The 15024-nt window shown below is 36.7% G+C and overlaps 1 protein-coding gene across 3 annotated transcripts in view; it reads right to left on the reverse strand.

Moving 5' to 3' along the window:
- Positions 1-385: 385 nt before the first annotated feature.
- The window catches only part of ESYT2 (extended synaptotagmin 2), an 81910-nt gene continuing 67271 nt past the window's right edge, over positions 386-15024 (reverse strand). For 2 of the 3 annotated variants that reach the window (XM_015619089.3, XM_015619090.3), the window contains 10 exons: positions 13953-14015; positions 11972-12046; positions 11240-11326; positions 10362-10511; positions 8957-9345; positions 6723-6821; positions 6054-6185; positions 4621-4726; positions 3651-3700; positions 386-3530 (listed from right to left, as the gene is read on the reverse strand). In XM_015619089.3, the coding sequence (XP_015474575.1) occupies positions 3485-3530; positions 3651-3700; positions 4621-4726; positions 6054-6185; positions 6723-6821; positions 8957-9345; positions 10362-10511; positions 11240-11326; positions 11972-12046; positions 13953-14015 (1197 nt within the window). In that variant the 3' untranslated portion in view covers positions 386-3484. The remainder of the gene's footprint in view (positions 3531-3650; positions 3701-4620; positions 4727-6053; positions 6186-6722; positions 6822-8956; positions 9346-10361; positions 10512-11239; positions 11327-11971; positions 12047-13952; positions 14016-15024) is intronic. The other variant, XM_015619091.3, reaches the window with a different exon arrangement.

Raw genomic sequence — 15024 nt, forward strand, 5'->3', positions numbered from 1 at the left:
AAGGGCTAGAATTATGACAATTTGTGCATGCAATTGATCAATTTAAGAGAAAAAATTATATAAGAAAAATTATTTAAGAAATTTAAGAGAAAAAAAAAAATTATACACTGAATTTGAACAAAGGACCTACTAATTCTTATGTGTGGATCTGTTCCAGAGTAGCAAGCACAGAAATCCCCATAAAGTATCCTGCATTTCTCACTCCACTTTCTCTCATGTAAGATCTGAAAATCTGCCTACAGACATTATAGCAAGGCTCCCTGGGTTACAAGAGGCTGGATACAGAACTATTTTAAAGATTTTCTTCATCATATTATCAGTTAGAACAGGGATACGTAAGAGAGGAGAAGAGCTCTGTGTGTGTAAAGGGAAACAACACACTGACTTCCATATGAACCATTTATTGAATAAATACATGCATCATAATGTAGAATTACATGAGCAAAAAAGGCAATCTGTACAAAATTGATTACCCTTTGTTCTCATTTTAACTCTCACCATTTGCTGCAGCTCTGATAAAGGATTGAAGACAGAAAATTAAAACTCTTTTAGTCCACCTCCAAGTGATATGCATGCTGATTTGAGTTCGAGTTATACCACTGCTATAATTAAGAAAGCTGGTTTTCTTGTCAGTGAAGCAGAGTAATTCTAAAAACAGTTTCAATAGTACAGAACATGTGTTGGTACATACAGGTAACAAAGCTTATTTTTAACCATTTCTTAAACATCTTCATATGTTCATATTTTAAGGCACAGAATAAACAAGAACTACATGAAAAGCTGTCAGTTGATATTGAATAAATGACTTGATAATGAGGTGCAATTTTTGCCCAAAGGCAAAATTGTCCTTCCTACTTCCATATAAATGGAACAACTGGAATTTGGTAATACAAAAGTTGCATCCACTATCCAAAGAATCGATCTCATCTAGGCACTCACAGTCTGATCCAAATTCACTCAGGAGAATGTTTCTGAAGATCTGGCATCCAGAACTGTTTATAGACTATGGGAATTCTAGTTGCTGAATTGCAATGACAGTTCAATCTCTTTATTTCAGATTCCTAAATGGAAAATGGGACCTCTAAGAACCAATCCCTAATTTTAGGTAGTGAGCTAACCTGCCCTATATTCTTTATTTGATTACTCACTTTGTGCTATCCTTTCACATTTGCCTGAACGTGGCATTATTTTCCCCCTTGAAACTTTAAAAGACAGAATTCTTTTTTGTTCCAAGTGCAGTTTTCTGTCCCCAGACTGCACTTAAGACTTGAAACACTGAATCAGTTTAACACACTATTTGTTTGCTGCAGATCAAACTGTGCAGTCACTGGCCGTGATGTAGAGCAAAAATCCTTCCACCTCAGACTGAACCAAGGCAAAAGATAATTATGTTAAACGGCTACTCTTAGACCTCATTTATTCAGATTAGCATTTGGTTTCTGCATTTTCATTGCATTAAGAACAATTCTCTGTCTTTCCGTTCTTAACATCTTAATGGAGAATTAGCAAAGGAAGTATGTATTTCATAATATATTTTATATGGATAGATGAGTGAATATACAGCTACTCATACATTCCAATATACAGTGAAGCCTTCAAATGGAAATGTTTTCTTCCAAAGAATCTCTGTTTCCCAGCCCAGTACCAGCAGTTACAGTACAATTCACAATGCACAACTGTTTGATTAAATTGTCTTGTATAAAACGTGGCAATGAGAAGGCCATCACTGTATAGAGGTGTATGGTGCAGGTCACACATATCCATAACAGATGGTCATGTTAAATTGACAAACTTAAATTTTTAGACTTGAAAAAGACAAAAAGCTACATCTATGGTAGGCACTTTGGTACATCTAGTAATGTAGACAAATTCTACACCTAGAGTTAAGGTTCTGTCAGTAGTCTTACAATAAAGCTAATTTCAGGAGCTTATCATTCTACTTTAGAATTCTTTCTTGGCTGAGACATCATTCTAGAATCTTATCTAAATAATATACTTTGTCTAATTGCATACTTCTCCAAGGATGAGGACACTGGCTCTGCAAAAGCTAAGCTGTTTGGATTCTTAATGCACAATTTTCTAACAGTCTGAAAAAAACTGACCAGAAAAAGAAAAATCAATTCTGAATATAAAAAAAAATTCCCATAATTCATAAAATTAGAGTTAGGAGCTCAGCTGTTGGGGCTGATACTCCCCCTTCAGATCCTGCCTGCTTGGATCAGTTTGTGCTAATGGTGTCCCTGCTGCCTCCTGCCCAGCCCACGGCAATGCTTCAGGACAAGGACAGCATTGCTCAGAAACCTGCGTGGACAGCTGAAGTACATTTTGTTCATGCACCAAACATACTAAGTAGCAATGAAGCAACTGTCAAAGACAGTCAGTTTCATTTCAGTTTCCCACTTTTTTACCTACTGATGTTCATTTGAGGATTACAGAAGGTATCGCATAACATACTATTTTAGCACAGTACTGTATAATAAAAATAACATATGTCTTGTACATATGCCTACTATATGAACTTAACTTGCAAGATGATTTGTCTACTTATAAATCAGTGAAATATCATGGTAAGGACAGTTTAAAGTGGTTAGACATCTTCTGTATAATACAGAAAAATCCATGTCCTCATACCTTCAAAAGGTCACATGTCTAGTACTCCAGATTACAGGAATAAGTAACAAAATCCAACTGAACCTGTATAATAAAACTGTACTGTTTGTAATGTTTACTCCATTAAATGAAAACTCAGATGTAGAAACTGTGATTTGTGGACCTCATCCTCTATTTATACAATATTTATATAACTCTCATTTTTATTTATAATATTCTATAGCATGATTTCCCAATAATACATTTATATATAAATATTAAAATGTCAATGTTTTATACATTTTAAGCTAGCCCCACTGGGCCAGAAACACAATAAAGTAAAAATGTTTTTCTGCAGTTTCTTTCTGTAGAGTATCACAAAATGATTAAGACCATTGTGCTGCAAAGACAAAAAGAGATTGATCTGAAGAAATTAACATGCATTTAGAAGAAAATATCTGTATCCTTTATCTAATTTTGTTCTGAATTCAAACCAGCATGAAAGAATTATAAAAAAATAGTATATATTTACATGGTACAGTATACCTTGGTGAGATATAAAACAAGGCAGGAAAACAGCAGAACATGTTCTTTCCACTTTCTAATAGGTACAGCTGTCATAAAGATCAATTTAAACACAAAGGGTTACTTTACTGTACTATTGCACATTACAGTAATACACAGAACTGTTTAGCAAAATAAAATACAAAGTTTAACAATGAGGAAGGCTATGACCACATAAAATGAATAAGTGTTATAAAATTATTGGGGATGTGTCTAAGAACTACATCAGTAAAGCTATAAAAATAATATTGGTACATCTTTGAAAACAACACTTTAAAAATATATAAAGGTTGGCAAAATTATGTGTGAGGAATTCCTGGTGTCCATGGGCCTAACTTGCACCCTGTGGCCTTGTACCATCTTCTGTCAAATCATACCTGAAAAAGAAAAATCCGCAGGATTGGTTTTTAACATTTAGCATGTGTTACTAAAACTATTTTAACACAGTAGTTGTTAGTATGGAGTATTATTGTTAATAAAGGAAATGTTATACTTACCACTGGGTCCAGCCTTTAGCAAGTTCTTCAGATGCCAGAGGTATTAGTAACTGTGGAAAGTTAAATTATCAATCAATGCACTGTGTGTGCCTTTCATTCTAGTTCTATTAAAGATCAAATCTGATAATCCTGTAGTGTAAGCAATCCTTACAATGTAAGCAATGCCACTGGTAAATGATGTATTTTACATCCTTGTCATCACAGCTCTCTACTATCTGCCTAAAGTTTCAAGTTGCTAGTTTTGACCTTAAAATCCACACCCTTCAGTGTTACAGTCCCCAAACAAGTCACAGCATGGCAGGGGCAATCAGCAGATGCATTCCTACTAAACAGCCTTCCGGATGAACAGGAAAATTGTTCACCATGAACTGATCATGATCCTGTATCACTCATCCTCTTCACAGAGTTCAAATATGGCAATCTGAAAGGGTGCAGAAAGTTACTATTCCTTTTCCATGCTCCAAATCATGCGTGTAGCAAATCAGATGACTTTATGTGTGCCCATAGAACACTGAAGTTACAAACAACACAGCTGGTGTTGGCACTGGGAATGTCTCCAGTAGCAGCTCTTTTTCATAGATTTTACAAACTAGGAATTTAACTACTTGTGTGGTTCCCTAAGTACTTGTTTGTCTTCCCAGTTTTGTCTGAACATTTTCTGAAATATTGCCTGGTTTCTACTGGTTCTTTCCTTTCTCTGACAGCATCATTAGTAAGTCTGACAAGCACATTCCTTCTGTTACTGTGAACTTGCCACTCTCGAGAAGAGACTACTGCCTCTTCTTTCTTAAGTCTGGCTCTGCAGTTTTTCCCTTTGCTTACTGAAGCCTGACATCTAAAGCACCTATAATTTTTGAAAGCTTCATACCTGAATCAAGTGCTTCAATCAACACTAACTCATATGTCAAGAGGATTGTTGTTTTATACAATAACAAGCTGTATGAACAAAATTTGCTTATTGTCAACTTACTTTGCCAAGCAGCCCTTTATCTTTGGACAAGAATCCACCACTGTTCTTCACTGCTACATCTAGTGTTCTTCTCTGTACTTCAGGCAGGGAAACACTGAAATCAAACCTGACAGACAAAGAGGTGCTTTAGAGGGAATTCTGTACCAGAGGCACAAGATCAGTTCCTATAGCTAAACAGCCACTCAAACCAAAATGAAACCATCTCCCTCCCTAAATTAAAAATTGAGGTCTGAGACAAATCCCAATGCTTTGCCTAAGATTTTTCAAGAAAACTGAGATCAATTTCAACATCAAATGTTTGCAACTTCTATTACCTTTGGCATCTAGAGGCCACTGGTAAAACAAAACAAACACATGAACAAGACAAAAGGAGGCAAATGTCAAGCACTGACTAGAGAAAAGAGAATGTGGAATCCTACTGTACCAACAGCTCAGTATTAGTATTTTCCAAAAGGGAAAGATTGGTCAGTCTTACCAATCATTGGTACTTGATAACCAGAGCTCCTTTTCTTTCCTGCCTGGCTAAAGAAAACTATCAAAAATAGCTCTTTGCTAGAGCTGAAACTTAGACAAAGTCAGGACAAGGTTATACCACAACCTACATCTATTTCTCACTACTGTTCTAAAACAGCTTTATTGCTTTGCAATACATTTTCCTTGGAAAGGCATGGTGAAATAAATCTATTACCTGGAATGAACAGGAGCGAGCTGCACTACCAAGAAAATCTGCTGGAGCCTTTAACTAATGATTTACAGATTTGCCTTGGACAGAATGGACTGAAGTGGTGTTTTCCCTGAGTTTATTTGCTGTCTGTAGAGAAAGGTCTTTATTGAAAAGTGATGGGTGGAAAGCAAGGGGCAGAACATGTGAGGAAAACTATTATCAAAAAGATGAGTGCAAGGATAAGGATTTTTATGCAATATAATACTGCACAAGCTGGTACGGCTTCCAACATATGGGCCAGGATATCATCTACAAAGAAATTTCCTGACTCCCTGGATGCTGAGTGCCATTGAGTGCCTGAGCAATATGACCATGCACAGGCACTGGCTGGCAGCATAAGCCAGGCACTCAGCCAGACAAACTTTCTGGCAGGAAGGGAGATCAGCAGCACTGGCCAGCTAAAGGCATTTGTGTTCTCACCACCTGCCAGGAGAATGAATCCTGCAGCTGAGCTACCAGCACAAGGGGCATGGAACTGGTGTAGGAAGGCAGGAAAGACAGAAGTGGCTGCTAACAGCAAAAAGGGCTGTAGTGACAACAGGGAATAGAAGGATGGAAGAGCTATTACAGCAGAAGAGAAAGGTATGATCAAGAATAATGGTGACAACCAGGAACTTCAACAGCTCACCCTTCAAAAAGCACAGAAACCTTGATTTAACAGCTTTGTAATTACATAATAAAAAACTAGTACACATAGTTTAGAACCTACATTTGATCAAACACTGGATTTAATGTCTTCTTTGATACATGTGTTTTTCTTCTTCCTGATCGTCTCTTATCAGGCAATAAATACATTCGCACATAGGGATCAGACCCTTCTTCAGAAAATGCTATTAGATTTCTGTGAAAGTGAAAAACAAGGAAAAGCACTTAGAAAATCAAGGAGACCTTGCTGAATGTAAGTGTCTACACTGCCATCACTTAATTTAGTACATGAAGTAGTTCCCCTGCACAAAATATGATGTGAAATGATTTGTACAGGATCAGATGACCAGTAAGAAGAGAGCAGAGGTGAGAATGCAATGTTTCCTAAATTACAATTTAAAGTTTAGATATGGCTTTTTAGAAATTGTGTGTTTTGGTCATTCTGTAAAAAATTCAGCCTCTTAGAAACAGCTTTCAGATACTGCTGATAAAAATCTAAATGTTGTTTTCATTTGAAATCTGACAGAGGCATAATAGACAAATATAAAATCACAGCAGAATCTTCCAGAAAGTTTTTACTGATTCTGAATACAGCTCTGTATATTTTTGTATTTATGCATATGTTGTTTTAAAAATAACAAAGATTAACCAATCCACTTAAGAGTTAAGTCAGGATACAACAAACTTTATAAAGAAATATGCCCAGATATGAAATTGTGTATTGTACGCTCACCTGCAGGAATGCACCACCACAATCAGTTTGTTTCTTTGTGAACTGTGACGAATTGTTAGCTGAATCTGTCCTAATGGAGACTGCCCCAGAGTTGTTCCACTGCAGGAAAAAGCAGAACATTATTTAGTTTAGTTTTTAAAACGCACATTAGAAGTAAAATTTAACTGAACCATTTTCCCAGAAATCATGTATTATCCATTTAACTTCTCTAGACCAATGTGAAAGAAGAAAGCACATGTAAGCATGTGAGCATATCCTCATCAGCTTCTTGTACTTCAGTTCCTTGGCCAACAACTCTGCTCTCCAAAACAGGTCAGGTGTTCTTGTCAGTTTAGAGGTCAGCTGTTCCTTAGTACTTCTAAAACCATTATGAGTAATGAACTTGCTTTGCCCTAAAATAAGCATCAAAGCAGCATCTAGGAAATTGGAAAGAATAATCGTGCTAACTGCAATGAAAATCTCAGCCATGGGCCACTCTTACCTAAGGCCAGAAGCCAATCAGAAGACCAGCTCCTTATTTTCTAAATTCTCTTATCATAGAAATACAGATATTCTTGGGATTAAAACAGTGATAATTTAAATCTACTTGCTGTTGTAAAAGCTCAAATCACAGTATAAACACAACCATTTTACTTTTCTATAGCTTATGTCACCATGAAGGTAAGATTAGAATAAATTTGCACTTACAGGTCATGTTTAAATAAAAAGCAAGCACCATGCTTAAGAATTCATGTTTTACAGAATGGCCAACATGTGCAGTTCCCTCATCTCCATGAAATGCTCATTTTAGGTTGAAATGACTACAAGTATTTTCCATATCACACGGAACAGTATGTGCCATATTTGCCATTTCTCAGCCACCTGAAGGATATCTTCAAGGGAAAAGAGTGCCTGTTTTGTGAATATCTACTACAAAGTGATTGCTCCATTAAAATTCCGAAGTCATTCACTTGAAAAAAATAGAATGAAGACTTAATTTCAGTATTTTTTTAGTTAAGATATTAAAAAAAAAAATAAATCAGAGCACCTAAAAACATGTGATCTGCAATAAAGGACCTCATTACCTGTAGCTTTACCTCTTACCAAAGTATGACATTTGTATATTACATGAGGAGTAGTATTTCAATCTTTATCACAATTAAACTCTAATTCAGTTTTGGACCAGGAGAGAGACTGACAAAGTCAGGAATGGTTAGCATGTGACTATGAAGATAAATGGGGGTCTGGAGCACATAAGCAAGTGGTGTATTTGTACAAATTGAAGAGAGAGCCAACAGCAAACTCAATTTCAGCCCTTCCACTACTTAAAACAGATATTTTAGAGAAGACCAAGTCAGATTCCTCACAGCTGTACACAGTAAAATAACAAGAGGCTAGAGTGAAGCTGCAGCAAGATAAATTTCAATAGAAATAAGAAGGAACATTTTTTAACAGAGGAGTGGCTAAGCACTGGAGTGGCTGAACAGGTTTATGGCACCTCTGTCCTTGGAGATGAGCAAAATTTGTTTGGACAAGGCCCAAGAAACCTGATCTAACATTGAAGAAGGATTTGCTTTCTGCAGAGGGATGACCAACCAAAGATTCTGTCCATACTCTGTGACTCAGTTGATTCTATGAACTCCGACAGAAAAAAAGATGAATTGGTTCAATCCCTTGAAAATAAAAAAAACAAATCTACTTGGATTCACAGAGAAGCTTCATAAAGAAGGAATGAGTAGCTTCCAGTCTCCTATTCAGAGCAGGATGGCTGCTCAGCTGTCTGTACTTGGTAAGTATAGCTGCCCACTGAGACAAGTTAAAAAAATTTCAAGAATTTAAGAAAGCATGGCTGCAGCAATCTTCAGTGACTGCACAGTAACTGACTACCCATTTTACATCCTTTATAGTCAAATATCCCTCTGAGTTATTTAAAAAGAGCAACTATTTTCAGCTTAATTTGCTTAATTAATGCTAGTAATTCAGGATTCAGTGGTGAAACAGGCATGAACTGTTTCACTGCCATGGAACTACAAAGTGCAGCTATGAAACAAAGTGGGACTTTATCTTCCAGACGATCACAATGGTAAAGAACTTCTAATTGCAGCTTCTGTCTGAGATACCAGGAAGAAGCAGAAAATCCCAATGACTGAACAGTAAAAAACATTTCTGAAATGTGAACTAAGCACTCCTGCTTTGGTGACATCCTTTGTAAATCAGGTGAGATGTGCTGCAAAAGCAAGCAGAGAAAGCCGTACTTCTCAAGCTGCCGGAGCCTCTGGCGCAGCTCCTGCGTGGCAATGGGCAGGGAGATGTCCGAGGCAATGCTGGGCGTGGGCTCCTTCACCGAGAGGTGGCTGGGGGAGTAGGAGAAGTTGGAGGCGTGAAGACTGGAGGAGCTGCGGCTGAGATCTGTTGGCCACTGCGGGCTGGCATTGGGAGGCTGACTTTTATCAGATGTATCAGTCTTTTTATCACTGTCAGTCACTGGGGATGCTGGAACAGGCTTGTTTGGATCAGATGTTGGCGAGACGGGAACCTGAGGCTTAAAAGATGATTTTCTTGCATCTTTGGAAAATGACGGCCTTTTTACTTGGGCTGAGTGTTGATGATCTGGAGATCTTGCCTGCTTTTCAAGGGAAAGGACCTAGATACAGGAAAATACACATAACATTACTATTTTGCAGTATAAGAAACAGGAACCAGTTTGCTTCTACGAGAGTACTGGCTGGTCACAAGTTGTAAATTTAAGACATGAAAGCAGAACCAAAAACATTCACCCTTACAATATGAAATGCTTTGCATGACAAAACACCTCCTTCAAGGCAACCACCACCTTCTTCATGGCAACTGCAGTAACTATAAAACAATGTGAAATTCTCCATTCATTTGGAATTATTCTCCTCATTATTCCCTTCCTGTATTCTAAGCACTTCTGGTGTAAGTGCTATTTACTTTGCAGCTTTAGTCATCTGGAAAGATAGTCTGTAATTTTTTCTTCTACATCACAATTTTTTCTCATTAATTGCCCTTACTTTCTCTTTTATAGGTTGCTTTCATTTATTAATGACACATAAGCAACAAAGTGCTTTAGAAAGAAAAAAATACAGAAGTTTGACAGTGTTTGAAAAGATATATGGTACCTTATTAAATCAAGCAATTTAGACAGGTGAAAAAGACAAACCAACTTTCAGGTATGCAAGTTTTGTTTTCAAATCTCCAATATGCTTGAAAGCTGATTTAAATTTTCCAGTACTATGCAGGTCCTTCCTTTCCTTATACACTTTATTTTTTACAACCATCAAAACCTCAGTTCCGTTTCTAGATAGAGGCTATTTCACTGATCTGTAGCCCACTGGCTTCAAAAAGAGATTTGGAGGACTTCAGATTCCAAACATGATTTCCAAACCTAAAATCACAGGGGACCTTGGTTTTGATTAATGCAGGTGACTATTGTTTCATTTTGAGCACTGTACAATTTTCAAATGGAATGTATTTAAATTAGAAGCTATCTCTGTGTACTGATAGCTCTGCACAACCAAGGACACTTGGCAGGTGACATCAAAGGAAATGTACTGTCTTCTTCAAAAGCTGGCAGACCAGGAGTCACCACAGCCCTAAATGTGCCTTCAGATATTTACAATGGGAAAGGTTTTAGAGTACCCTGAGTGCGATCTTCATGTTTATAGTGCTGTTGGGACCAGAGTTGCTCAGGTGGAACCGCTGATGCATAGTTAAATCTTCACTCTCTAGCAACTGGCTTAGAGGCAGCTTGAGGTTTCCCAAGGAACACTGGTGCTGCTCATCCCTCACCTGAAGAAACACAGAAATTAAGTTGCTTTGTATCATATGCTTTGTAAGAATTCAAAGAAGGAAGTTACAATTTTATTTAAAAACAAAAAATACAAACAATATTGAAAGTAGCTTGTTCTTAAACCAAGTTTCCCTGATTTTAAGATTACATTGAAGGAGGTAAAAACAAATATACTCAACGCCTTGTTTCTTCAACCTTACCTACTACAGCAAAAGACAGAAAAGCAACCATGACATCTACATCTACCAGACCCTTGATCAAAGTAACTACATGGTTTTCAAACTGTGTGAAAATGAATCCCCACAGCTATCAGAGGAACTAAGACAGTCCTCATTTACACTTCAGTCTCTTAGATCTGTGTAAAGGACATGTCAACAGTGTAAAGGGATACAGTATTTGGATAGAGTGAATACTTCCTTGGTATGAGAGAGGAAAAATTCCTAATTCAAAACTGGTAATATCAAATTACCTTTTGTATTTTTTTTTTTTAAACTAGAAAAGACAACCATTAACTGTGTTATTCATATGAGATTCTGGTAGTCTTTATTCCTTTTAGTAGTAAATGGAAATAAACATTTCATTGCCTGGTCTAAGAAACTACTTTAAGTATCGTTTTAATGGTGTTCACATTATATCCAGTCTCATTTCATAAATGCCTTTAATGTGTGAATGTTACTACTGCAACATCTTAGAGAAGAAAGGCATGTAAAGAGAGTGAGACACATACCTCAACTTCAAGATCTTGTCTTTTGGGATTGTGTACAAAGAAGGTAAAGTTTTCCTCCCATACTGGTTCATTGGTCTTGTATCTAATCTGAAGAAAAAAGGAAGTACACAAATTATAAAACAGTTTGTCTAATAGAGGTGGTGTCAAGAGATGAGCACATTTTTCATTTTGGTGTTTTATTTGGCATGTGCAGAGAAGGGCAGCAAGGCTCTGGAAGGGTCTAGAAAACAATTCTGATGAGGAACAGCTGAGGGAGCTGGGATTGTTTAGTCTCAAGGGGGGACCTTACTGCTCTCTACAACTCTCTGACAGGAAGCTGCCTGAAAGGAGGCTGCAGCCAGGTGGGGCTTGGCCTCTTCTCCCAGGCAGCAAGTGACAGGACAAGAGGACACAGTCTTAAACTGCATCAGGGCAAGTTTCAGCCAGACATTAGAAAAAAACTCTTCACAGAAACAGTGATTGGGCACTGGAATGGGCTGCCCAGAGAGATGATGGAGTCACCATTCCTGGAGGTGTTTAAGCAAAGACTGGATGTGGCACTTGGTGCCATGGTTCAGTTGATAGGGTGGTTTTACATCATAGGTTATAATCCTTAGCTGCTTGTTGCCAAATTTCAGTTCTGGTGGCAACTAAGTGTTGTGTATATGCTCTGTGGTTTGTTAGCCAAATGCCAAGGTCACAGACCTACCAAATATGTGAAGACAGCGCCAAGTCTAAAGAGCTGGAACTTACCTTACTTTCTTGCGCCTTGTGTCCAACTGACAGCAAAACAAGTGGGTTGGGATTGCTGTTTATTTTCTTTCCTGACTGGTAAAGAAAAAGTGAAAACTTTGCCTTCAGAATAAAGCAGAACCTCTCCCCTCTGAAACTTAATGTTTGCATCTTAAAAATACAAATCATATGCATTCTACTACATGCTTCTCTATTATTCTCAGTATTTTATTCAGCTGGCTGGAATGGCAGACTGGCGAGTAGCTGGTGAACACGTCAACACGAAAGCATCCAACTACCTGAATATGCTGAAGCAAAATGCTACTAATAAGAAGGAGTTTTAGACTCATTTCCATTTTCTTTAAATGAAACTGGTAAGATGCAAATTCTTATCTTTTAATGAGCATTACAATCCCCAAAGCTAATGAAGCATAGTTAAAACTGCAAAATGAGTATTGCATGCAGATGGGAGATATGAAGAAAGCACAGACTCAGTGCTGTAGAACTATTAAATTGGATGTGGTATCCAACACTGATGTTCCCTACTTTTCAGTCTGGGGAGAAAGAATGCACTATAATGTATGTGAGGGATATTTCTATAGTTTACCAAATACTCTTTATTAGAGAATCAACCATCTGCCATATCTGAGCCTTGCTCACCAGCTGTATAGCATTACATCAAACTGTGAAAACAAACATCAGTTTAGAAACAAATTATAGATGCAAAGGAACATTCCAACGATATGTCTTTCATGAATTTCAATTTAATCTAACAAAAACTGAATTCAGAAAGAAAATTTAGACATGAAAGTTAATCATCTCAAGCAGGTGTTAATGCAGTTTAAAAAGCCTAGAAAATGTAGGATACATGGTTACTTTGAGTTCTACCCTGCAGAAAAATCAGGTATATCAACAGCAAGTTAGTTAAAATTTTCTTAATGCATGTAAGGTCACAATTACAACCAAGTGATTCAAATATTTTATATTTTTAAATTAAGAAAGTGCATAATTTAGATATATTTTTTTGATCTGAATTTACATTCTGGACATCATACTTCCACTAATAATTCTCAACTGTAATGTGATATGTTGCTTAGAACCATACTTTCCTTTAGAAATAAAGCTGTTAAGAAAGCACTCCTTTCTTGGATGAATGCTGCCTTTTTTTTTTTGATTTCTACGATTTAGCACTCAAATAAAACCAAATACAAAGGTTCACAGAACAGAAAGAAAGCCACATTACACTGCTACTACTGATGGTGTTTTAAAATGGTAGGTGGCATTATATGCATTTTTTCTTGGTCCTTTTCTTCATCCACCAAAATGGTGCCTGAAACTTTCTTCATAAAATGATGAAACTACAGGAGTTGACAAAAAGACCCTGTCACTTATGATGATATGTAAATAGGAATAATTTTAATTCAAATTAAGCAGATAGCAATGTGTACACCCATATAATGCACCTCTAACAGCAGGTACTGACAGACTCGTTGACAGCCTGTTAAAGTCTGTCTATTGTTTAAGCTCCTCCAGCTAAGCACCTGGCTTAGCCCTTTCCAAGTTTGCCTACCAAGAAACTGGCCTAAATTTCTCTAGCAGTCATATAAAAGACATAAAACCTTCTAAAAACATCTAGCATGAACAAGATTATTCCAAACCAATCATTCAGAGTTGAGTGATAAGGTATCAGATTGTAAAAGATGTCTTAGCTTTCATGTCAGCTTCATTCTTTAGTTACTACTACAAATTAGATCTCAGCACTCTTCCCCACTTAAGCAGCCTGTAACTCCACTAATCTGACCTAGAGTTCAAATTACCACAGATCACAGTATTTTAACAACATCTTGACACCGGCTTCTTGAAATCAAATTCAAGTAAAACAGAATTACACTATGTATCTGGCCATAGAAATCCCATCCAGTGTTGGAAGTGGAGTGTTGCAGGCATTCGTGCATTTCCAATTACTTTTGTGACCTTAAATGGACAACTATATTAATGTTACCTTTAGGGCTTTCTGAACAGCAGCCTTCTTCAAGCCATCAGGGTTAAATTCTAATGGATTATTCTTTTAAGTCAGGAGAGAATGAACATAGGAAGGGTTAATAAGACATGCAATGAAGCAATTTCACTAGGTTAATTAATTATGACACTACAACATAGGACAAAGCGGGGGGCGGGGGGAGAGGAACAATCAAAAAAAACCCAAACCAAAACAAAACAAAAAAAACCCAAACAAAAAAACCCAACAACAAAAAACCCAACATCTTTGAAACAAAACAATGAAGGACAGCCACAACAACAAAAAAGTCTGACAAAACTTTTTTTTCCTCTTCTCCTATGGATATTTTTATTCTGCTTTAAAACTAATATACCAAATTTAAGTCTGCTTGCATTTCTCTGATCATGTTTTTTTTTAACCTAATAAAGATAATTTATTAAGTACTTTTATTTAATGCCTGATGCCCTATAAACTGCCTTCTGAATGAACCTTTTTAGAATTTGGTTGAGCATATTTTCACAACACAGAAGCTTCTCTGATGGTAAGTCAAGTAATTATCCAAAGGAATCCTTTTATGGGAGAAATTGCAACATCTAATTGATACGGACTTATATCACTATAAAAGTCAAAGTTCTTTAAGCCTCTTCAGAAAAATGATGCAAACACTGCATGCTAACTAGAATGAAGGTCAGCTACTTTACTCACTTGCATAAAGACACTCAAATACGCTAAAAATAGGAATTTAAAGTTGTTTAGCAGGACAAAACCTCTGACTGCTTTCCATTAAATATGGAAATTCCAGAATTGTATTTTAAGATTAATATACTGTTCTTTAAGTTACACAACATCTAGGAAAATTTGCATTCAATTCATAAGAAATAATTAGAGGAAGTAAGATTTGTAAATGAAACAGACTTCAAGTTAATGTACTTTTGGCTGGCTTTTTTCTTTGGGGATACATTTTTGTTTCATGGGAGAATTCTGTTTTAGAAGCGGTAGATTGTGGTAATAAAAAAATTTTGTAGTGGCCATTTAAAATATTCTGGTTTATGAACAGGAACTTATACTAATGCTT

The sequence above is a fragment of the Parus major genome, chromosome 2 (genome assembly GCF_001522545.3).
Source record: "Parus major isolate Abel chromosome 2, Parus_major1.1, whole genome shotgun sequence".
Taxonomy (NCBI): Eukaryota; Metazoa; Chordata; class Aves; order Passeriformes; family Paridae; genus Parus; species Parus major.